At 39.8% G+C, this 24,664-nt stretch overlaps 2 protein-coding genes and 1 long non-coding RNA gene across 3 annotated transcripts in view; 2 read left to right on the top strand and 1 right to left on the bottom strand.

The window, feature by feature from the left end:
- Positions 1-24,221, bottom strand: part of LOC141360818 (uncharacterized) — a 261,227-nt gene extending 237,006 nt beyond the window's left edge. Inside the window, exon 1 of the long non-coding RNA XR_012367064.1 lies at positions 24,120-24,221. This is a non-coding gene — a long non-coding RNA (uncharacterized lncRNA). The remainder of the gene's footprint in view (positions 1-24,119) is intronic.
- On the top strand, positions 1,538-6,451 carry LOC129432702 (GLIPR1-like protein 1). Its single transcript, XM_055191276.2, has 6 exons — positions 1,538-2,103; positions 3,319-3,567; positions 3,716-3,834; positions 4,034-4,119; positions 4,663-4,689; positions 5,712-6,451. The coding sequence occupies exons 1-6, from the start codon at positions 1,924-1,926 to the stop codon at positions 5,825-5,827; spliced, it is 777 nt and encodes a 258-aa protein (XP_055047251.2). The 5' UTR covers positions 1,538-1,923; the 3' UTR covers positions 5,828-6,451.
- On the top strand, positions 14,054-24,419 carry LOC141359672 (GLIPR1-like protein 1). Its single transcript, XM_073862431.1, has 6 exons — positions 14,054-14,410; positions 16,440-16,688; positions 23,431-23,543; positions 23,776-23,861; positions 23,939-23,965; positions 24,129-24,419. The coding sequence occupies exons 1-6, from the start codon at positions 14,165-14,167 to the stop codon at positions 24,227-24,229; spliced, it is 822 nt and encodes a 273-aa protein (XP_073718532.1). The 5' UTR covers positions 14,054-14,164; the 3' UTR covers positions 24,230-24,419.
- The last annotated feature ends 245 nt before the right edge of the window (positions 24,420-24,664 follow it).

Below are 24,664 nucleotides of genomic sequence, written 5' to 3'. Positions count from 1 at the left end.
TCTAGACTTAAAATAATATGTCTTCTCAACTAGCTCAAACAAAAAAATTGGTTAAACTTATATATTTTTGCCTGTCCAACATTTCATTAATTGGATTTTTTACAGTGTGATGGCAAGAGCTGGAAGAGGCTGTGGGAGGGATGGGTGGGGTCCTTCACGGTACTGGTGGCTTTACGGAAGCATCGTTCAAGGAAAATGTCCAGAATGGAGGAGAAGGGGCACCGATGATTTTTGCAGCTGTTTTCACTGTCCGGTGGAGGGTCTTGCAGTCAGCAGCACTGCACTTCCAATACCAGACGGTGATGCAGCTGTTCAACACTCTCTTAATGGTTCCCCTCTAGAATGTGGTGAGGATGGGTGGAGGGTGTCTTGCTCTTTGAAGTCAGCGCAGGAAGTGGAGTCGCTGTTGCGCTTTCTTGAAAAGTGATGTAGTGATGGTGGTCCAGGTGAGGTCTTCTGTTATGTGCACCCCCAGAAATTTAGTGCGTAACTGGTCAAGTGTGTTGGGAAGATTGGATTTGATGTGATGCCTCTCAATGCACTTCATCATGATTGGGGTCAGTGCTATGGGATGGTAGTCATTCAGACAGGACACAGGTGACTTTTTTGGGGGTGTATTTGAGACATGTGGGAATGACTGCCCGCAACTGTGAGTAAATGTGGTGCATCTAGGAAGGATAAGTCGTCATCGCAGGTCTGTTGCAGGGGCTTGTAGTCAGTGATGGTCTGAAAGACTTTGCGTTTCTTTGCTGTCAGTGAATTGATTATTTAATTTTGGTGCATAGGCTACAAGTGTTTTGCTTTCTTAAAGCCGCAGGACAGACTGACTATTGCTGTTTTGAAGGCTGTTGTGTCTCCTGATCTGAAAGCATCATGTCTGGGTCTTCAGCAGCCCACAGACCTCTGCTGTCATCCATGGCTTCTGGTTTGCACGTGTGGTAATGGTCTTGGTGACTGTCACATCATCAATGCACTTTTTGATGTAAGCAGTCATTGTTTCGGTACTCTTGCAGATCTGTGTGGTTGTCGTAGGTTGCCGCCTTTGAATGCATTCCTGTAGTGTGAATGTAGGATCATCTGGCCATACTGTAATCTGTTTTTGATTCGGTTTGGCAAGTTTGAGCAGTGATCTGTACGCTGGGATTATCATGACAGAGATGTGGTGTGAGTATCTGAGGTAAGGGCGGGGCTTTCTCACAGCTTCATATCGACTGACACATAACTGAGCATTAACTCATGAAGTTCATCTCTGCTTCTGGTTTCTGATGTTCTGTGCTTCAGTTTTTTGACCTTTCTGATTTATTTTATGTCTATTTAGATTTGTTGGCTATTGTTTTTCATTGTGTATTCTGTAGTCAATATTTCTTGTTTATCTATGTCTTCAATATTTACCAATACCAAGATTTTGTATGAAGTTTTTTGTCTATGTTAGAGGTAATCTATTAAGCATTTTACATATGTGTGTTATATTTGATGAAAGAGTTTTGTGGTGAACAGGTTTAACCCACATTGGCATGCGATATGAAAACATAATGAGTAAGTGCAGACTCATAGGGGCGGTTTCCCAGACAGGGATTATCTTAATTCAGGGCTAGGCCTTAGTTTAATTAGGAAATATAACTAGTTTTAACAAACATGCCTTACTAAAAACATTACCTGTGTGCATTTTGAGGCAAAACAAAAGGCAATGATGTATTTTTTAGATATGTCAGTGCAAGTTGTTGTCAGTTGGGACAGCTCTTAAAATTGTTTTAATCTAGGACTAGTTTAATCCCTGTCCGGGAAACCGCCCCATAGGGTTTGGTTACTAAACATCCATGAGAAGCAGAAGTGAGCAGGAAATCAGATGTTAGTGACATTAGTTCATGAGTTACACTTGTTTGTTTTCAGTTTTCTCTCTGTGTTTCGCAGCACAAATCAAAAATGAGCAACATTCTGCATTTTCTTCTTCGTGTGATCGTTCTGCTTAATTTTGCCCCTCATACACAGAGCACTGAACCTTTTTACGACATCACAGACCCAGCGTTTATCAAAGAGTGCGTTAAGGAACACAACAGACACCGAACCAATGTGAAGCCTTCTGCCAGCAACATGAGATACATGGTAAATATCATGAGTTTGTTACATTCACTAAACTCAGAAGACCTTTAAAGTTCTTGAATGCAAATCAGATGTAAGATGTGCAACCATATCTAAAATCATAGGTAAATAAGTTTGGGTCTTTAATGCTAATATTGGCACACTGTAATGTAGTTAAACTAAAATCTGAAATTTTTCTGACGTTACCTATAGTAAACTGTATGTATATCTTGTAAGTCCTCTACACTTTATTTTAGTTTTCAAATCATGAAAACATGATGCATATTTATTGAGAAAAAAAAGTTATTATTCTGCTTAGTAGTTTGTCTGTTTAACTTCCAGTGGCAGCTGATTTGTTAGGATATTCAAGGTATAAAAGGGTATTGAAATACATAGGAATATATCCATAGTCTAATAGATAACTTTGTACTGTATATTGGTTCAGTAAGAGAGGAATTCCTCTTCATACCCAGCTAAAATATAAAACAAACTTTTTCTAGGAGGTGTTCATCTGGAGTTTTTTTACAGTTAGGGTTTTTGCAATAGTGTTGTCTTTAATTTTACTCTTTGGAGAAAGCAAAACTGTTATCCCAAAAAGGTGGTGTTTTAAATAGATTATACTGCATCCATAACAACAACAAATTTGACATGACTTAAACTGTTTAAAACATCTGGTTTTGCATAATTTCTAATCAAATTTTAACATAAATTTAATCAATTTGTTAAACAGTAAAGTAATGGGGAAAACCTGTTTTATCAGTGTAATGCTTAAACGATTTCTTAAAGGGTGGAACAAACACTTTCTCAGATTAATCTGAAAATTAGAGGGGTGTGAGGGGCCTCTAAATATCTAGAACCGGCACTGCCAATCATAGAAATAAATTCCAACTAATGGGGAGAATATATACATCTTTTATGCTATGTTGTTTACCACTGTACCAGCTCATATATTTACTCATCTGTTAACATTATTGATATTAGATTTTGTGTGTTCTATTCTATTCTATTCTATTCTATTCTATTCTATTCTATTCTATTCTATTCTATTCTATTCTATTCTATTCTATTCTTCTTTATGATTTTTAGTCAATCGTGTTTTTAATGTTTCTTTGTACTTAAACGTAAAGCATTTTAAGTTGCAGTTATGTTTTAAATGTGTTATAAATCAATTGTATTTTTATTCTTGCTGTATGAAATGTACAATTGTGTTTAATATTGATGTGTACTGTGTTTACGTAGACATGGGATGAGGGTTTGGCGATAAGTGCACGGGCATGGGCAAGGAATTGCGTCTTTAAGCATAACCCTAATCTTCAGCAGCCGGGCAAAATGCATCCCATCTTCACACCTGTGGGTGAAAACATCTGGGCCGGTGCCCCGTATGGAAGTTTCAAAGTGCAGTCTGCTATACAGTTATGGGTGGATGAAGACAAATATTATAACTATGATAGCAATAACTGCTCCAAAGTATGCGGCCACTATACACAGGTACACAGTGTATACAAATACTAACATCTTAGCCAGTAAACCATAACCCTCCCCAGTACCCTCAGTATCTCTCTCTCTCTCTCGCTCTCTCTCTCTCTCTCTCTCTCTCTCTCTCTCTCTCTCTCTCTCTCTCTCTCTCTCTCTCCAGGTTGTCTGGGCGGACACTTACAAAGTTGGTTGTGCTGCACAAGCATGTCAGAATGGTGTTGCTGAAACAACTTTTTCAACAGTTCCTGGAATCATATTTGTGTGCAACTACGCAACAGCGTAAGTGTAAAATCTGAACCAGGGACTCTTCTGGTGTGAATACATGTTATACAAATGTTTGTAAATGTAATGTCTTTTTTATCCACATGTGTGGCAAATAGTTAACTTTGGGTGCTGCATATGAACAACAAAAGAGCATTGAAAAGATTCAGATCTGAAAGAAACTGCAGCAAATATTTGTGCCCATTTGTTTTTACAGAGGAAACTATGCTGGTGTGTCTCCATACAAAAAGGGCAAACCGTGCAGTGGTTGCGGCACAGAGACGTGTGAAAATAACCTCTGCCGTAAGTGTGAGAAACAAAGTTTAAAAACAACAACCTGAAGCTCATTTTAGAGATTTCTCATTTCATTTTACAGGAAACTCAACACGGGATACCCTGAAGAGTAAAAAACGTTTTATTATTTTCATTTTGAGCTGGCCCCAAAACGTATCTGAACACCTAAACGTGTTGAATAGTAAACTGATGGAGAGTCCAGGTTGCAAGAGTTTCGTTGCAAACAAGATAACCACCGTTTTTTTAATTGTTCAGAAATCTCGTTTTTTGGTTGTGCATTCCTATTAATTTCAATGCAACTGCAGTTGGTTTGTTTTGATTTAAACCTTCATAACTTAAAAAATACAGCTAAGTAGCACCATAAAACAAAATAATAACATGATAACATATTAATAAACATGTTTTGACAAAAATGTAAAAAAATGGATTTATCTCGTTTTGCAACGAAACTCTTCAAGTTTTCAAATGTGTTTATGAGGTCACTAATGTCATTACCAATAATACACTTTTACAAAACTAGTTCATTTTAGAGATTTCCATTTCCTTTCACAGGAAACTCGACACGGGATATCCTGAATAGTAAGAAACTTTTAAACATCTTTATTTTGATTGTATGCTGGCCCCAGAACTTATCTGAACACCTATACGTCTCAGTTACTACCATAACCTCGGTTACCTGAGACATTGCGTCAGTAGCTGACATTATGGGAGGTCCTCCCTCTTCCGATTTTATGAAGCTTTTTTATAGAACAACGCCAGTGTATTGGCCAATGCCTGCCATGATGACGTATAGAGGCGTTGTATATCGACCGTCTTTAAGGCATATCCTCAGATTCTTTCGATTTAACCACAGGAAAGCAGTGCCATGGCAGCTTACGCACAATGTCTCATTCCTGTTTCTTAAGGAACAGAGGTTACGATAGTAACCGAGACGTTCCCTTTCGAAAACAATCTTTCGACCTTGCGTCAGTAGTATTGAATGCCAGAGCCTCTAAGGACCCAAACAGAATCTTGTCGAATTTAATGCATAACAATCAACCCTACTCGCAAATATGCCCATCACACAGGCTGCATAACAAGGGCGGCAGCTGCTATGTAGACTTACATCGAGGAGGGATTTATCAGATAAAAACAGTGGTTTATCTGATGAAATAAACTTAGCGTGCATGCTCACAGTATTTCTGGATGAGTCGTCTGTAAATGACGCTGCAAGTTGGTGATATTTTTCGCAGCGATTTTTTGCTCCACATGGTTTACAGGCTGTCTTGTTGTCATATGTGAAGTGTGACCAGATTAGACCTTAACGCTAGCTTTGACACTTTTGTTTTGTTGGCTTCAAACCGGGTGCAATGCTAAACGTTAGCGTGTTGCTAATGAGCGAAGTCAACTGAAATCAGCCAAAGCTGTGTAACTAAGACTGTACAACTAAATATAAATATAATGTGTAAACATTGGAAGAGGCTTCTGACGCAATGTCGAGAGACCGTTCTCGAAAGGGAACCGATGGAGAGTCCAGGTTGCAGGTGTTCAAATGTGTTTATGGGGCACTAATGTCCTTACCAACAATACACGTTTACAAAACTGCACTTAACTGTTTGCAGGTAACGAGGACCCTGCGAATTCCTCATGCAGTTCATTCTGTACATCTCTTCTGGTTACAAGACCTGTGTCCATTGTGTTCATATTCATCAGTGGCTGGGTGTACACTTTGCATTAACATGCGATCTCGGTGATCCGATCTCGCAAATCATATCATCAGTATATCAGGACACGGCGTGTTTACATTTGTCAACTTCTGTATCTGGATGTGTGATCGGATCCCGCGCGGGGAGACGCGCTGAATGAATAGCTGTCTATCACAAATGGCTACAACTGTCTTTAACCATATGATTTAGGGTTGTTGCGGTAACTGCAATCCCGTATTGTAGAGTGGTACTGAGAAGCAAACAGCAGGGAATAACTAGCAACCCCAACAACCGTGATGTTCACATTTTAATCTTTATATTTTTAGCTTTAAAGGTTTTATCTTTGTTTATCTGCAGCATCCGCGCTGCGGATGAATATTTTAGCTGGTGTAACTTTACCTGAACTTGACTTTTACCCGCATGCTTTTTATCAACAACAAAATCCATGTGATACATTAGGATAACCATCCCGACTCGGGGGCTTTTTGTTCATTCACATATATCAACCATAAACTATTGTTAGTTATGTTTCCTGGTAAGTTTAATATGATTTAAATAAAAGAGCTAACAATTTCCTAAATTTCCTCTTCATGTCTCCCTGTAGTCTAGTGTGTAAGAAGTGATTGTACAACATTTAAATAAAAATGAAGCAGCAGTATTGCACAATGTTTCAATGAGTCATTTTTTGCACAGTAAAACATTTCTTCTGTAGCTCTGTTTAGGCATGATGCTTTTTGTAGGGCTAACAACCCAGACAGCAGACGACTCTGGGCCTGATCCGCATCGGATCTGTGCCGAAGTCAGCAGCTCTGGCGCTGATCTGGTGCGGATCAGTCCCAGAGTCGTCTGCTGTCCGGGAAATGTGTTATTTGCAGCCTAATTGATTAAAAGGGCGATAGTGATGGTATTGGATCGTTATCGACGAATACTTAAGGTTATGGTATCGACATCGGTATCAGACATGAAAAAGTGATATTGGCCCAGCCCTAGATTTAAAGAAATTTAAATAAATGTAAGGATGGGAATAATAAAAAAGCCTAGCCCTGGATTAATATCCAAATTATTTTTGGCATAAATAAAAATATAAAAATTTGACCTATATAATGGATTGTTGGCTATTGCTACAAATATACTTTTGGTATGTCAGTTTTTTGTGATTCAGAGTCACATTTTATTTTAATCTATTTGATCATTTCAATGTTCCAGTCTTGACTCAACTGTGGGGTGGGAAGGCTACTGTGTAATATTTTAGCTTTCTATTTTATAATTTCTATATTGTATTTTTAGAGACCAATATAATTACAATAACATTTACATACAAGTGAAAGGAATGTTGTTTTTTAAAATATATATATATAAACATTATTTATATGAGTGATGTAACAGATTTGTCATATTCTTCCCTCACTCACTTCACCAGATCACAATCACCCAGTTACTAATCACAATCACCTGGCACACCTCATCATCTCTGCACCATTTAAGACTCTGGGTGCGTTCCACTCCAGTTTTAGACACACACTCGCGAACTTCCCTAAGCACTTCCCCTCGGAGGAATCCCTGTCGCCATTTTGAAGTGCGTTCCACTTCCTCAAGTTGACGAGGGAAGTTTGTATGGACAGACCCTCGCTCCCTCGATTTTGACCGAGGGAGTGAGTCTGCTTCATATGTACACTTCATGCAGCTTCATATCCCACAATGCAACACGATTGTGATGTCACTTCGGCAACTCGCGCTTTGCACATGGAGGGGGCGGTCTCCACTTTCCATGCGATCAAGGGCTTAGGGCGATCCATTTGAACCCACTTCAAGTGTTCTAGCAGTAGTGGGCACTCGTACAACGTAAGCAATGACGTACATCCGACTGAACGAGACTGAGGGAAGTTAGCGAGAGAAGTTCATAAAAAAACGAACTGGAACGCAGGGCGTGTGTCTCAATCAGCTCCCTTGTTCAGTAGTCAGGGCACTGATCAGGGAGTCGGCCATTTTAAGGGCTGTTTCAATCGCAAAATCCGTTCAGTGCACTGGAACGTTCGTTCCCTAAAAATTCCCACAATGCAACGCAAAAACCAGTGAGCATCGATGGTCCCTATGTTCCCTAACCGGAAATCACGTGACCTTTTCTAAAGCTCGCCAACCAAACATCACGTGATCCAAATCAATAAACTTGTAAAATGTTACAGAACTTTTATAAAGACAAACGTTTGTTTTAGTTGTAAATATAAACACACATTGCTACACAGTAAGGAACCACAATCTACTCAATATTTAAAATAATAATATTTATTTAAAATTGTAAATATATTTATTACATTTAAAATGTAACAGTAACAGCTGTGATTAAAACGCGCTTAAGCAGCCACGTGACAGAAAAATAAGTGAGCATTGTCCCAATGTGAAGTGAGCTAGGGTCCAGTGTTGGGGTAGTTACTCAAAAAATGTAATTAGTTACTAGTTACTAGTTACTTCTTAAAATTGTAATGAGATTACTTTACTAGTTACTGCATTTGAAAAGTAACTTCACTACTTATTACTTTACTTTACTTTTTTTTCCTTTTTCTTAATTTACCACATAGATACATGGACATGTTTAGGCGGGGTCGGCTGATGATGAGTGACTACTTTAAATGACCGGCCAGGGCTCTAGACTAACTTTTTGCACTGGTTGCACTGGTGCGCCTAACATTTTTTCTTAGGTGCACCAGCACAAAAGTTAGGTGCACCCTAATTTTTGACCCCATCGGATTTATAGTTCGCCCAAAAATTAAAATTCTGTATAATTTATTTGAAAATCAGGTTTGTAACTCTCATGTTGTTACAAACCTGTATAAATGTCTTTGTTCTGGTGAACATGAATGAAAATATTTTGAGGAATGTTTGTAACCAAACCATTCATGAGCCCCATTCACTTCCATAGTATTATTTTTTCCTACTATAGAAGTGAATGGGGCTCATGCTTGGTTTGGTTACAAACATTCCTCAAAATATTTTCATTCATGTTCACCAGAACAAAGACATTTATACAGGTTTGTAACAAAATGAGGGAGAGTTAATGATGACAGAATTTTTTATTTTTGGGTGAACTGTCCCTTTAACACCGCAAGTTTAGCGCCCATGGTGGTTTCATACAGAATATAAACATGTAGGCTATTTTATAATTTTCATGTTGTCATTCCATTTTCCTTATACGAGTCGTGCAAAGTCCTGTTTGATAACCCGCATCCGCGCGATTAAAATAACAGTTGACCCGTTATCCGACATCAGCATCAATTTATTTCATACCCGTTTTACATAAAGACTGCGACCGGCCGCACCGCAAATCGTGATGTAAGTAGAAACCTTTAAAGATCTTCATGCAGAACATTGACAGAAATAAGCACAGGACCATGCTTGTTCAAATATATTATCATTTAATGTGAAACTTTGTGAGGGTCGGCAGATTGACAGCTGAACGGTCAGCAGTGTTTGAACACTCATAAATTATGGTCATACAAATAAAAGTAAAACAACATTCAAAACTGTAATGTGTAAATTTATTTATGTAAAGTTACACTCGCAATAATAACAAAACATTGTGCTTTTTTAAATAGGTAAAAAGTGTTTTGTGCTGCATCGGTTTGGGAGCACGTCACACAAAAAATAAACTCATATAGGCTATAGGCTACTTTTGAATTCGTTTTGTTAATTTTCTAATTATTTAAGGGAAACACATTTCATATAGGCTTATTTATTTTATTATTTTTTCACCAAAGAAAGACGTAATCATCACATTCTATTCATTTTAATGCTTTTTGCGCATAAACTAAACCCTTGGGGGAATTATTTATAAATGAATCAACAACGCAAATCAAGGAATTAACTTATTTCTCTATTTAAGACAGTCTGGCAGGGCGGTAACAGCGATACATCAAACACCGAAAAGTTTATAGGATTAGATTTGGAAGTAAGATTATGAAGAAAACAGCGGTCCTGACTCCTGGCTTTTTTCTGTAAATTGAACGCACGCAACATTGCTGTTCGGGTTACGTTCAAATAATTTCTTTAAAAGAATTATGCTCTGACTCGATTGAGGTTCATTACCTAATTCCGTCTTCGGGTTCGGACCTCTCGATCCCTGACCGGTAAGTTAAGCAGGATCTTTCGCCTGTTGTATTGCCATGCTGGGCTTACAAATGCTCAGACAGGTTGCTCATCGCGTTGTCAGCAGTTGAAAGACACTTGTCGTGTGGGCATAGTGTGCATTTCACACGAATATTTTTGTCCTTTCGAGCAATACGCTGAAAGTAATGTGAATATCGCCCCAGTGGCTGAAACCCTCCGTCTTCATTTCCCGCTCCCCTTTGCACCAGCAGCTCCGTCAAATCAATCTCTATGGCAACGGCACACGTACAGGGACACGCATGCACGCACCACTTAAATAGACAGAACTTTACACCCAGGCAAACACTGCTTGGGTAACGCAGGAAAGCGCGTTCCTATAGTCTAGTAATTAGTGTAGTTACCAATATTATTAGTGTAATGCGTTACTTTACGTCGTTACCCAAAAAAGTAATGTAGTTACTGTAATCCGTTACTTTGTAACTCGTTACCCCCAACACTGCTAGGGTCCTTAACCTGTGTACACGATATACTGATTCACGACCTCGGGAGCTAGGGAACGAATTGAGACACACGGTCTCTCTCTCTCACACACACACTGTCCAGTGCTAGCCACGCTTGTATGCTGCATGGACTAATGCTGGGTACACACCAAAAGATTATCGGTCTGATTTTGGGCCGATTTCCCCCCTTCTGACAATCCTAGCTATGTCCCGAGTATCGCAATGATTCTACAGATTATTTTATCAGATTGTCCCTTCGTGTGAGCTGTGTTAAGAGTGTCCGAACCTGCTCGGAAGAACGTCTGAGTCGCACCGATTGCGAATCGTAAATATTCAACATGTTTGTGGCCCTCATGAAATTAAAATTAAACTTTTAGTCCTTTAGTATAAATACGTTAGGCTTAAGAATAAAAATAAACTGGGATGGTCCAAAACACTGACAAAATTCTCATACAGAATATAAAAGCATTCAAAACCTAGCTAAGCTAAAAAAAAGTCTTTAAATTTTTATGATTTTATGACGTCAACCGCTTCTCATCAAATTACCTGTCCAATAAAATGCTTGTTTAATGCTAAAGCGTCCCGCCCTCTACGTTTTGTTACAGTCTTTGCTGGACTGTGATGTAAATTAAATGCTATTGGTTATTTAAAAAAAGGGGGAGGGTCTTCTCAATAGTTCTGTTCAGAGTCGTATAATAATAGAGTTACGACACTCACATAGACGTCCGTTGTAAGAATGGAATGCGGAAGTAACAGCGTTTCATGTAGTGATCGGTAGTGACGCATAGTTCCAAACGCAGCACTGAAGCCCATTCATTACATTTTTTTTATATTTTAATGAGTTGTGTATAATGTGTGAATAATATAGATTTAATGGTTTAATATTTTATTACTGGTGGCAATCTACTTTATACTTATCTTTTTTATACATTACGAGTAACACTAGGGGGCAACAGCGACAAGCTATATGCCTTATAAGAAAGTCACACTGCTTCACAATGCTGCTATTTGTTTCATTGTGTTTGGTAAGTAATATGAGTGATGTATCCTCGAAAATCATGTATGATTATATTAACATTTAATGTGTACTATAAATACAATTAAATATGAATTTAGTGTGTTTCTGTTATGCTTCACTGTTACAAATAACCGCGTTGGTGATCTTTTTTGTGATTTTAATATAGTTAAAGTGTAGGAATTATGTTTTTAGCAGATTGAGCACATTACAAGCTAATATTTACCTAAAATAGCTGAAAACCTATGCAAACAGATTGACAGCCCTGCTTGGTTTGGAACTGTAGAACGTTACATGAATCACGTGACCGCGCGGCGGCGAGATCAAAGCGTTTCGTAACTCTGTTATTATACGACTCTGGTTCTGTTGTTTCAGTTACACTGTCACCTGTTAAATCTGTTCTTGTTTATTAATGCTGAAACAGCAATTGGCCACAAGAGGGTGCTGTTTGTTTCATAGCCTCCCAACAAGCAATTTTGGGTAAAACAAGGCAAAATTTGGGCTGTCAGTGAAAGTCTAATAGACATCTAACCTTAGCCCAAAATTAGACCATGCGTATACGCTTAGAACGTGTAAAAGAAATAAAAGCAAACACCTTGAACACCTGTTGACTTTGCTTACATGAGTGAATATAGTAGGCTACATCTCCAAGTTATTTAGGCAAAAACGGAATGTAACCAAAATTCAAGATTATTCAGGGTGGGTTACTCATAGCCAGACATCATTTTACTGTCCTGGGATTTTGCTTGCTGGGCTGTGTTTAATCGACTGTTTACACATGTTTCTCTTGATAAATATCACAAGTTGTATAAAATGATTTGTAGTTTCATTTGCAGCTCAAGATCTTCGGACGCTGGTTAACAGGTACAGTGAATAGTTTTTTTATGTATCGTTCTGATGTAACTTACATCACAGACAGCAGACTTAACTAAAAGTGATACTTATATTTCTGCCATGCACTTGTTTTTATCGGCACTGGAGGGTTTGTCCGTGAGGAATTTGTGTAATGTTTCTCCTTTGTTTTCTTTATCTGGTTATTTCCTAAATAAACACTTGGGCTTCAGTTGATCAAACAGACTGTAGCTTGAGTTACTCTACAGGTGAGTTTCTGGTTAACGGTACAATGGCTGAACACTGTGTGTGTTCTCACTACGGGTATTGCAAGTTCAGGTGACAAGAATCTAGTTTGTGTAATCTAATATCTCGCCTTTTGGTATACTCAGTGTAGCAGAATAAAAAACATTATGAAGTCAATTTCACTGCAACAACACTGGACTCCTGATGTAATTTTATATAATGGACCTCAGCTTCTTTACACATTGCCTGTCATTTCAGATGCACGTGCACTTTAGGGTCAAGTAGATTTGATTGTCTGTCATTGGTTTCTTGTTCATCAATTGGAAAAACAGCAAGTAATCCCAACGATATCGTTCTTTATCTTTATTGTTATAGTTATAGTATAGTAGTGTGAATTCTTTTTAAAATAAAATATTTCAATATTTTTTTATAGTTATTGTTATAAAAGCCCTTAAGAGTTATGGTTTTATGACTTTTCCAAACATCCATTATGGTGCAGAGGAAATTGAACGGATTCTAAGATCAATGTATAAGTGTCATTCTTAAAGCAACACCAAGTTTTTTTACCATAAAATAACGTGTCCGAAAAAGTTTTAGTCATTCATCCACTCGAAATAGGGTGAATGGCACTTTCACATTCGCTTTCCAGCCCTCTATCAGCCAAAACCGCACTTAAGAAGTTTCCAACCGTCGGGTCGTGGTCCTGTAGTTCAAGAGAAAACTACAAAAACTTGCTTTACGGCAGACCTACAATCCAATCAGAGCCAGCTATGCTGCAGTATTTACGACAGTGTTAATGGACAATTACGCTTCTAACCTGTAGGGGGAGCAAAGAGCAAAAACTCTGTAGTGTTGCTTTAAAGAGCAACTATTACGTCACTAAAAACGATTGCCTACAATTTGTTTGTTGTAGTCCCAGAAAAGAGATTAAAGATGGAAACAATAACTTGCATCATTGTTTACTTAGGGATTTGTAAAGTTTGCATATCGTTAACGTACGAATACACACTTACACATCAAAGGAAATGTAAAATCGTGAATTGTGGATTATTGATGCTCTTTAAATTCTGATTGGCATTTTATGCACTGTTTCATCTTTTGTGAACAATAGGGAATGCAAGGGACATTATGCAACTACAGTTGGAACATCAGCTCAGCAAGCTGAATTGGGTGCGCACAAAAGCATGTGAATTGGCAGCATTTATGGTTTGGTTTGGTGTTGTGCATGGCATTGTAGCAGGTTGGCAGCAAAGGAAGTTTTCTCACTTCTGCAGAGTGGTCGAGAGGTGGAGAATATTTTTAATGATCTATGATTTTAAAATACCACCTGCTAAATCTGCTTCTAGTCAGACAAAGTTACTCCGTCCGTCAACAAAGCTATAGTCCGATCAACAACAAAGCTAAACTGAGCATTGAATGCAACTAAAATAATTCAATAAACAATCTTTATTATTATTATTACATAAATTAATTTCCCGTCTGCTGTTTTTCAGTCTGTGAGTCATTTTTTCCTGATCTAGTGAGCTGTAGATATGAAGTTGGATCTGTGGTATCTAACAATTTTGGACGTAGACATGATTGGATCTATCATTTTGACGTTGTCAGCAGAATCTATCAGTTTGGTTACTGAAATTGCATAAGTGAGCAGGAAATCAGATGTCGATAATGATAACCAGATGTCTATAAGAGACATCCACTTTTGTTTGTTTTCCTCTCTGTGCTTTTTCAGTCCAACTAAAAAAATGAGCAACTTTCTGCATATTCTGCTTCATGTGATCGGTCTGCTTCATTTTGTCCCTCATGCAAAGACCACTGAACCTTTATATGACATCACAGACCCAGCGTTTATCGATGAGTGCGTAACAGAACACAACAGACACCGAGCCAATGTGAATCCTCCTGCCAGCAACATGAGATACATGGTAAATATGATGAGTTTGTAACTATCACTTAACTATCACAGAAGATGTTTGAAGTTCTTGAATGCAGATCAGATGTAAGATGTTCAACTGAAATCATATGAAAATAAGTTTGGCTCTTCTAATGCTGATGTTTGGTACGCTATAATGTAAAGCCAAAATTAAATATTCACATTTGTAAAAAAGTTCCTGAAAACTTTGGTCATTGTATTTTATTTTGTTTGTTTAAATGTATTTTTTATTTCATCTACACTTTACATGTGCCATTAAGGGTAGTATGTTTTGAATGATGTTTATAGCAAACCCTCCTTTTCAAACCTGCATACAAACATCTCATCGGGAAAACAAAGCCATCTGTTAACAAGGACTTGTGTGGTTCTCCAACTGATTTTACATTTTTGAGAATTTTTACTGTCCTATCTATAGTTCTACATTAATAATGTCACAGTTGAGAAACAAATCAAATGCTATCCAAACAACAAACCATGAATGATGCAAGATGTTAAACTCCGACTAAGAGATCGTGGCTCAGCCTTTAGGTCTGGTAATTTTGAACTGTACAGCACAGTGAGATCCATCCTGAAGAGGAGCATCAGGACAGTAAAAGCAGCCTATGGACAAAACTAAAAGGCACTACAAATAAGGGACCCCTTGCGTGTATAGCAGGGCATCCAACACCTCACAGTGACTACAAATTTGTTTCTGGATCAAGGACTTTATTACAAACCGCACACAGACTGTCAGGCTGGGGAATCTTCACTCCTCCACACGGACTTTTAGTAGTGGAGTTCCACAAGGTTGTGTGCTGTGTCCTCTGCTCTTTTCGCTCAACACATACAAGGGCGTGACTGAACTCTCAGAATAGTGCATTAATAACAACACCTGGCACTCAACACCTCTAAAACAAAGGAATTCATCATCTGTCTCAGCAGCTGCTTGTGTCCTTCTACTACTGCCCTATTGGAAATATTATGTCCCACTGCATTCTGGTATGAAAAAGCCACGCAGAGAGTCATCAACTGTACACAGCTGCCTTCACTGGAGGGCATTTACAGCACCAGATGCATACGGCATCCCAGAAACGAAATAAATGTCTCCTCCCAATCACCTCTTCACACTGCTGTCATCTGGAAGACGATATCAGTCAAGACACACACCTCTTGCTGAATAGTCTCTATTTATGTGCATTCGTAGAAATTAATTCCAACTAATGGGGAAAATAAATACAACCATTACTGTATAAGCTTCAGGGTTTGTGCAAGATGTAAAGTCTATACACGTCCTAATTCTGTAAAATTCTGTGATGTTTCTATATTTTTATTTATAAAGTACTTTGTGTTGCACATTGCACTCGTCCATATTCGATACATGTTTTGTTTACTACTGTACTTGCTCATATCTGTACTTATCTGTTAACATGATTCATATTATATTTAGTATGTGCATCTGTTCTTCTGAAAGCTTAAATTTTGTTGCACAACCGTGCAATGACAGTTAAAGCTATTCTATTTTAGTTTATTCTTTGTAGTCTTTCATGTTTTAAATGTTTTTATGTACTGTACTTAGTTTTATATGCTTTTTTATCTATTTCTATATCTGACCTGTAAAGGTTTTAAGCTGCAGTTATGTTAAAAATGTGCTTAAGGAATGAAATCCCTGCTGAAAAATCCAGCTAAAACCAGCATAAGATGGTAGCTGGTTTTGGCTGGTTTTAGCTGGTTTAAGGTGGTTTACGGTGGTCCTCCCAGCCTGACAAAGCTGGTCATGCTGGTGGGCCAGCTGGTATTCCAGCATGACCAACTAAGTCCAGCTAGACCAGCTTAAAATGTGACCAAAACACAGCTAGACCAGCTTGCTACACCAGCAAAACCAGCTTCCTACATCAGCAAAACCAGCTAAAACCAGCTCACCAGCGTATGCTGGTCTTAGCTGGATTTTTCAGTAGGGATGTAATATTTCTGTATGAACTGTATGAAATGTACAATTGCATTTAATTTTGACAGTCTCCATTGGCTGCCCTGTGTTTTTGCAGACATGGGATGAGGGTTTGGCAAGAAGTGCACAAGCATGGGCGAGGAACTGCTTCCCTCAGAATAACCCTTATAACCAGCCGGGCAGAATGCATCCCATCTTTACAATTGTTGGTGAAAACAACTATGCCTGTGCCCCATGTGGAAATAATTTCAAAGTGCAGTCTGCTATAAAGGCATGGATGTCGCAAGACCAACATTATAACTACGATAGCAATAAATGCTCCAGACAATGCAGCCGATATTTACAGGTACACATTTGCTAGTACATTTTGTGTTTAAACATCTTATAGTGAACTTAAAATGTACAAATACTTCATCTTACACAGCTGATGCTGACCATGTCACGGTGATCCGGTGACCCACCGTCCTGTTGGTTTCGTCCCGGCGGCTGCCGGCATCGCCAGGGTCCTCAAGCCCTCCACCCCTCCCTTGGACTCTTGCTACCGGACTTTTGTGTTTGTTTTGTTCATGTGAGTGTCTGGTAGCCACTCGTAGAGAGAGGGGTCATGTCACGGTGATCCGTGTCATGTTTTGTTTGTGTCTCCGATTACGTCACCTGGACAATTCACGAACTGATTCATCACACCTGTTCCGTGTTTAGTGCTGTGTATTTATACTGCTGTCTGTTTCTCACCTGTGGCCGGATCATTGTCATTGCCATTACGTTCATGTCTGTTCCTGTTCCTTCTGTTGGATGTTCCTGTGTTTACCCGCCTGTTGTTTTATTTCCGTTCTGTTAATAAATGTTATATATTTCATGGTGAACCCAGCACTTGCGTCCTCACTCCTGTTACCAGTCGTGACAGACCAAAGTTTGTTTTATGTAAAATCTCTCTATCTCTCAATTTTTATTTAATTTAAGTGGGCTTTATTGGCATGACAAAAACTACATTTTATAGTGAGCTTGTGTCCACTGAGTCTGGATCTGCTCAAGATGGTGATTTGTTTTTGTGGTAAAAGTGTAGCATGTTTTTTGGTGTATTGATAACTATTACTAAAACCATGGTTCCCTTTCTGTTGTTCACTCGACGTTGTGTCGATGATGACAGAATGGGGTGTGCTCTTGAGAGCCAATCTGGTCTGACGTGAATATGACACGTTAATGAAATTGTGTGAATGGTATTTGGATACAGTCTCCGCCCATGCTTAGTGTATAAAAGGAGACGAATGCAGCCATTAATTCGCTCTTGTTCTTCGGAGCTCGCTGTCAGTGTTGCCAACTTGGCGGAACCTCTCTTCGGGCGGAACCAATCTTCACCAATTTTTGTTCCGCCCTATAAAGTCACTTTGTGACAGAATCCTCATATGTTTTGAAACTGGACTGTTCACAGATAGCAATTACATTTGGCCCGAAGCCGTTTTAAGCCCCTTGCCTCCGTTTCTATCTAAGAGACGTTTTCTGATTGTGAACCAGATCCGTGCCAGGTTTCAGCTTAAACATCTAACTGTCATCAGTTCAGTATTTATATCATTTTACAGATCTGGCCCAGATCACTTTTCCTATAGGTAACACCCCTATGTTTTAAAATTACATTTGTTCAGAGAGAAAGAAAAATGTGAAACAGCCAATGTAGTAAGAATGCAAATACGACGTGGTGACATCACTGGTATGCTAATGAGGCAATGACGTAATCCAGTGACATTAGTGACTTTCCAAGCAAGCTTTAGCCACTTTCCACTGAAAATAGTTGGCAACACTGCTCGCTGGTGTGATTTCTCTTCCAGTAAATACCAAGAAGTTTACTGTTGGCGTGGTGGCGTAGCAGCGGATTCGTCTTGAAACATGCCCTGGGTGTTTCAGCAGATTGTCAGAGCATTATCTAAAAGAGCAATTTCCGCACAGAATGAACGTCCTTTTAAAAAACGGGTTTTCGTTTCTGTGCTTCTTGGAGCGTAGATTTCTCTCCACCACTGACAGGCACATTCGCTCTCTCAGCTCTCTGGGACGCCAGTTTGCTGGCGAGCGGTGCGAGCAATACGGGGTGAGTGTGAGCGACTCGTTGCCAACCCCGTTCCTCCCCCCCCGCTACGCTCGTTTTTCACCTGTCGGTTTAGAATAAGAGGCAGAGTTTTCGTCTTTGGGTGAATTCACTGCCACTGTTCTGAGCACAGCGGAGGATGAGTTTTCTATTACAGCATCGGACGGTGATTTTCTGCTGTCTGAAGTGTTGGATGTGGAGCTCCCGTTTTTTAGGGGTTGAGCCCTGGGTGAACCCAGCACTCAGATAACAGCCGTGTGTGTTTTGGCAGCTGTGAATATTAGGCTACAGTGTATGCATTGTTTTTGCCTAAGTGTTCTCAGTTTAATGAATGGTTTTGGGTGTCAGCCGTGTCATTTAGCCATGCCCTGTCTTACTACCGTTCCCTTCTGAACTACACGGGGAATTTACTCCGAAGGTACTATTTGGTGCCATACATATGTCAGTGTACCCAGATGAGCATGCTGTTGCGGTGCATACGTGCCTGCATAAGGCTGCCATCTGACCGCACTGAACAAGTCTCCCTTTAAAAGCCTGTAAGTTTTTCGGCACCTGTTGTGACTGCTTGCATAGCTATGGGTAAGCTGTCTCCCCCCTGCATGCCATGGTCATCCTGCATCAGACCAAGGCATTTAAAACATCTGCACGAGGGTAGGTCAGACTTAATGATATGGCAGGAACAGTGTGTTGTCATTGACCTTGCCCTTCGGTGATAAACGTGACAGCATGCCCTCTGGGTCAAGCAATGTCTACTTTTATGGTCTAAGAGAGATGTCTCTGGCTTTACTTGCACAGATGGGAGATGCCGAGAAGGTTTGCTTTCTTGTCATACCCATCTTGCGAATAAGGTTGTTTGGTATACTGCGCAGGATTCTGCTCTTGTTATACACAGTAAGGAAGCAGATGGAGGCTGATAAACATGTTTCACCTTGCTGTGACTCGACCGTTCTCATTGTCGCAGTCTCATCTGTCGTCTGCTCCCAGGCAGCCTCTGCTTCCTGGGGTTCTGGCCTCGCCTTCAATCTACGAAGATGGCCGGCCCCAGAGAACATCTACCCGCAGGAAGACAGGCCGTTAGGTGACTGTGAAGAACTCTTTTGGTTCCTGAGCAGCCCTGATGATTCCGTTCCAGGGAGGGAATCTCGACCAGCGGCCCTGGCCCTATGACCCATTTTCATTGTTTTCGGGCCTTTACAAAATAGATCCCTTTCCGTCTTATTTTCAGTTAGTCGAGTAATTTCCATTTTTCCTCCCTGGGCTATGTTTTTCTTCTCTTTCAGACACAGGACGACTCTCGGGAGCCCGACGGTTGACGAGTATGCCTGTTTCCTCCAACAACATCTTCTCAGGTAAGACGAGTAATGGCAGTGAACGCTCGCCTTCGCCCCATGCTCCACAATACAGCTACAAACCCCACCGGCAATATGAAGCAGATAATTTCGTTCCCCTCGCACGGTGTCTGGCAGCGTGGGTATTGCTACCCAGCCCGTCGCATTGGTTGCTATGCACGGTCCGTCTCAGCCATGAAATACAATTAGCCAGACGCTCCTCCCAAGTTTCAGGGCGTTCTGTTCACTTCAGTCAGAGGTGAGAACGCTGCGGTGCTTTGGGCGGAGGTGGCCACCCTTTTGGCCAAACATGCGATAGAGCCCGTCCCCTCAGCCGAGATGTCTTCGGGGTTTTACAGCCCCTATTTCATAGTGCTGAACAAGGGAGGGGGACTGCGTCCCATCTTGGATCTGCGTGTACTGAACAGATATATTCATCGCATGTCTTTCAAGATGCTAACACAGAGATGCATCCTGGTGGAGGTTCAGCACCAGGATTGGTTTGTAGCGATCGACCTGAAGGACACGTACTTTCATGTGTCTATTCTTCCTCGACACAGATCGTTTCTTCAGTTTGCTTTCGAGGGGAGGGCATATCAGTTCATGGTCCTCCCATTTGGCCTTTCCCTGTCCCCCAGCATATTTACCAAAGTCGCAGAGGGGGCCCTAGTGCCTCTCAGGCAGCAAGGGATTCGCATTATCAATTATCTCGATGACTGGCTGATTCTAGCTCACTTGGGGGAATTGATTTGCACTCACAGGGACCTGATGTTACAACATCTAAACTGTCTGGGTCTTCGGGTCAACTAGGAAAAGAGCAAGCTCTCCCCTGTGCAGACCATCTCTTTTCTCAGAATCAAGTTGGACTCGGTGTCAATGGTAGCGCATCTCACCGAAGAGGCCTTTAGGTGGCGTGTTTTCTCTTCTTGGTGTTCCTCTCATGGAGAGGACCCACAGAGGTGTGCTGTAAGTGTAGTGTTGTCCTTTTTACAGGAGGGTTTGCAGAAACATCTATCTCCTTCTACCCTCAAGGTGTATGTGGCTGCTAGTGGCTGTCAGGTTCGGAGCAGATACGTTGCAGATCCGTTCCGAAGCCTATTGCTATCATAGTTTTGATGCCATGGTCATCGTCGGTCTCTCTAGACAGAAATCTCTACAGTACAGTGACAGCAGGAATCACATCTGCTGCCATAGCATCAGAAGAGCTAACTTTTCATGTTAACTCCTCAAACGGACCCAGAACAGTCATCATCTTCTCCAGCAGTGCCCACTGGTGAGTCGTGAGATTATCAGGAAGTTCATATTCGGACACAAAAATTCCCAGAGCCCGTTTCTGCTCAATCAGAGACTGGATCATGTAAAACGCACTATTCCAGCGGGTCTGTACGTCCTGCTGAAGTCGTTTTGCCGGCTGACTGATCTCTAATTGAATGTCTTCGAGGCGGGAGTAGGCTAGTGGAGAATGTTTAAAATGGCCCACGATTTTGCGTCCGATAGCCAACGCATCAGCAACACTTTTCTGTGACAAAAGGCCCTTGTGGACCACCAGCTGGAGAGTGTGAGCGGCACAAGGTAGGCTGGGGAGTCCAGCATCATTCATTCCCTTAATCATATTTTTAGCGTTGCTTCGTAGCACAATGTGGACAGAGGTTTTCGGAATGCACCAGATCTGAAGCATCCCATTTAACGCATTTGCTATGGCTTGGCTGGTGTGCGATCCCCGAAATGGCTTTGCTTGTAAGGTGGCTTGGCGAAGAGTAAAGTCATCATCAAGCCATTGTACAGTTAAACTGAGAAGAGAGGTAGGACAGACACCGCTTGACCAAATATCTGTTGTAAAGCTAAAAGCCAAAACATCCCGCAAAAGGCCACTGACATGCTTTTTCACATCATTAAACACTTTAGGTAGCATAGCGTCTGTAATGTAATGGCGACTGGGAATTTCGTATCGCGGCTCCAGTATCCCAAGTAGATGTCGAAATCCTGTATTTTCAACAACCCACAATGGCTGGTCATCAAGTGCAATAAAGTATGCAATTCCCTCTGTTATTTTTAGTGCCCGTGGATTATCTCTGGACATTTTCTCGCGCTTCTGTAAAACCTTTGTTAATGTTGGCTGCTGAGTTGCTTTAGCTTTACTAAACTGTGCGTATTCAGCGCTATGATGCGTCTTCAGATGTTTAATGAGATTGCTGGTGTTAAACGATGTACTTTCTTTTCCTCCTCTCGACACCTTAGCTGAACATAACTTACAGTCTGCCTTGCTGCTGTCATCATCCCTTATCTTGAAATGAGCCCAAACCGCCGACATTATTCTTTCCTCAGTTTCCCTCTTAACTGACAAAGCACTCGCACCGGCAAGTTTCGTTTAGCAAAATGTACGTGGTATCCGTGCGTGGTATCGGCAAATTTTTACAAGTACGAGTATATCAGGACAGTATCAACCCGATCCCCAATACCAGTATCGGTATCAGGCCATCCCTAAAAAAAAACTGTCACTACATTATTTCTATCAACAGATGACCTTGAAATATGAAAACTACATTCTGAGAGTTTTCCAGTGATATATAGTTTGTCATGATTTTTTAGGTTTAGAGTAGGGTTTTAGACTTATAAATATGTAAAAACAAATTAGACCTACCTATGGCCCCATGACATTTTAGAAACTGACTCTCATTACGTCATAATTCTCCCAAAATGGCAATGAAATATGCAAACTACACACCTAGAGCTTTCCAACAATATATAGTTTGTCAAGATTGTTTAGGTTTGGAACAGGGTATTAGTGTTACACGTGGGCCCACCTGTATACCCGTGGCATTTTAGAAAATAGCTCTCACTATGTCATTCCTTTACCAAAATAGTGATAATAAATGAAATCTACACTCTTAGAGCTTTCAAATGATATATAGTTCGTCATGATTGGATAAGAATTCACATGCAAAACACTGAAGTAAATGTTGGTTTCCCGCTGGCGGGACAGTGACATTTCGTAGGATATAAATATTTTGAAGCGCACTCTCTTTAAAATTGAATCAATTACTCTCCCTACATAATTTATTTTATAAAACACTGTTGATATATGTATTCTAGAGGCTTAGACCTTTCCAACAATATATAGTTTGTTGTGATATCCATAAAATTTATATGGAAAATATTGAAGTAAACTTAGGTGTCCCGCTCAAGGATTTTTGATTAAAGTTCTTTTTCATTTATAAGAAAATTTCATGGATTCTGATGATCTTTGATTTGTAATTCTAGTTTTTCCAATTGTTTGGTTATTTGAGTTTGCTTATGTTTGTGTCTGTTTGTACTTTATTTAACAATGTTTGGAAATTATTTTCCCATATTTCTCTATACTTCTCGATTATTGTCCGTTGTCTGGGGGTGTATTGTCCTTTTTTAGCTCTGAGTGTATGTTCGTATTGTTTTAACGTTTCACAGTAAAGACGACGAGTCTGGTTGTTTCTGTTTCTGAATTTTTTTACGAATGGTCTGGCATTCTGATTTAAACCAGATTAGATATAAAGATAAATGTTTTTACCAGTTTTTGTTTTTAGTATTGACTGTTTTGCAGATTTTTCAAATATGCAGGATATTTCTTTTACGGATAAACTGACACTATTGATATTTCTCTCTCTCTCTCTCTCTCTCTCTCTCTCTCTCTCTCTCTCTCTCTCCAGGTTGTCTGGGCGGACACATACAAAGTTGGTTGTGCTGCACAAGTATGTCAAAATGGTGTCGCTGGGTTATCAACAGATCCTGGAATCGTATTTGTGTGCCACTACGCAACAGCGTAAGTGTAAAAGTGTGCTGTGCAGTGTGTACCTGTGACTCTTCCAATATGCACTAGAACATTTGTAAAGGTTATGTGACACAACCTGATCAAATTAGTCTTTTTGAGGTTTTTTTAACCCACCTGTGCGCCAAAAAGTAAACTTTGGCTGCTGCATGTAAAAACGTTCAGATCTGAAGGAAACTCCAGTAAATATTTGTGCTCCGTATATGTACATTTGTTGTTTTCACAGAGGAAATTATGCTGGTGTGTCTCCATACAAAAAGGGCAAATCATGCAGCGGTTGTGGAACAGAGACTTGTGAAAACAACCTCTGTCGTAAGTGTGAGAAACAAAGTATAAAAACACTTACCAAACTGCATCTTATTTTAGAGATTTCTTATTTCATTTCACAGGCAACTCAACACGGGATACCCAGAAGAGTAAGAAACTTTTTATCATCTTTATTTTAATTGTATGCTGGCCCCAAAACGTATCTGAACACATAAACGTGATGGAGAATCCAGGTTGCAGGTGTTCAAATGTGTTTATGGGGTCACTAATACAATAAGACACTTTTACAAACCAGTACTTAACTGTTTGTAGGGTATAACTGGAGGCCGGACTGGGACCCTGCGATCTCCTCGTGCAATTCACTCTGTGGGTCATTCCATGAAATCGATGCCTTTTGCATCCCTGAGAAATAATCAGACATATAAAAACAAATAAACTTGTTATTTAAAGCATAAAAATTATGTGTATTGTTTTATCAATATAAGACCAAAGTTCAACTAATAAAATAATAATTTCTTTTAATCTGATAAGGGTAAAGTTTTAGGTATGTCTCTTGCTATCAGGACTTTTAATTTGCAAATTAAATGGAAAATGTCAAACCTGTCCCCGTCAGCCTTGTTACTTGTCCAAAATTATAAATAGTACCAAAATTAAAAATCACAAAGCATGAGATGACTCAATACAATTTCAAAGATGTCTACATATATATATATATATATATATATATATATATATATATATATATATATATATATTGTTATTATACTTATTTTATATTAAAATTTTTCAAAATGGTGGCAAAATGAAGACTTTGGAGTGACCTAGTCAAAGTCATAACCTCAGTCCTA

This window comes from Misgurnus anguillicaudatus, chromosome 1, assembly GCF_027580225.2.
Source record: "Misgurnus anguillicaudatus chromosome 1, ASM2758022v2, whole genome shotgun sequence".
Classification (NCBI taxonomy): Eukaryota; Metazoa; Chordata; class Actinopteri; order Cypriniformes; family Cobitidae; genus Misgurnus; species Misgurnus anguillicaudatus.
Note: the sequence above shows the minus strand (reverse complement) of the source record. Positions and strands in the feature narration are given on the sequence as shown.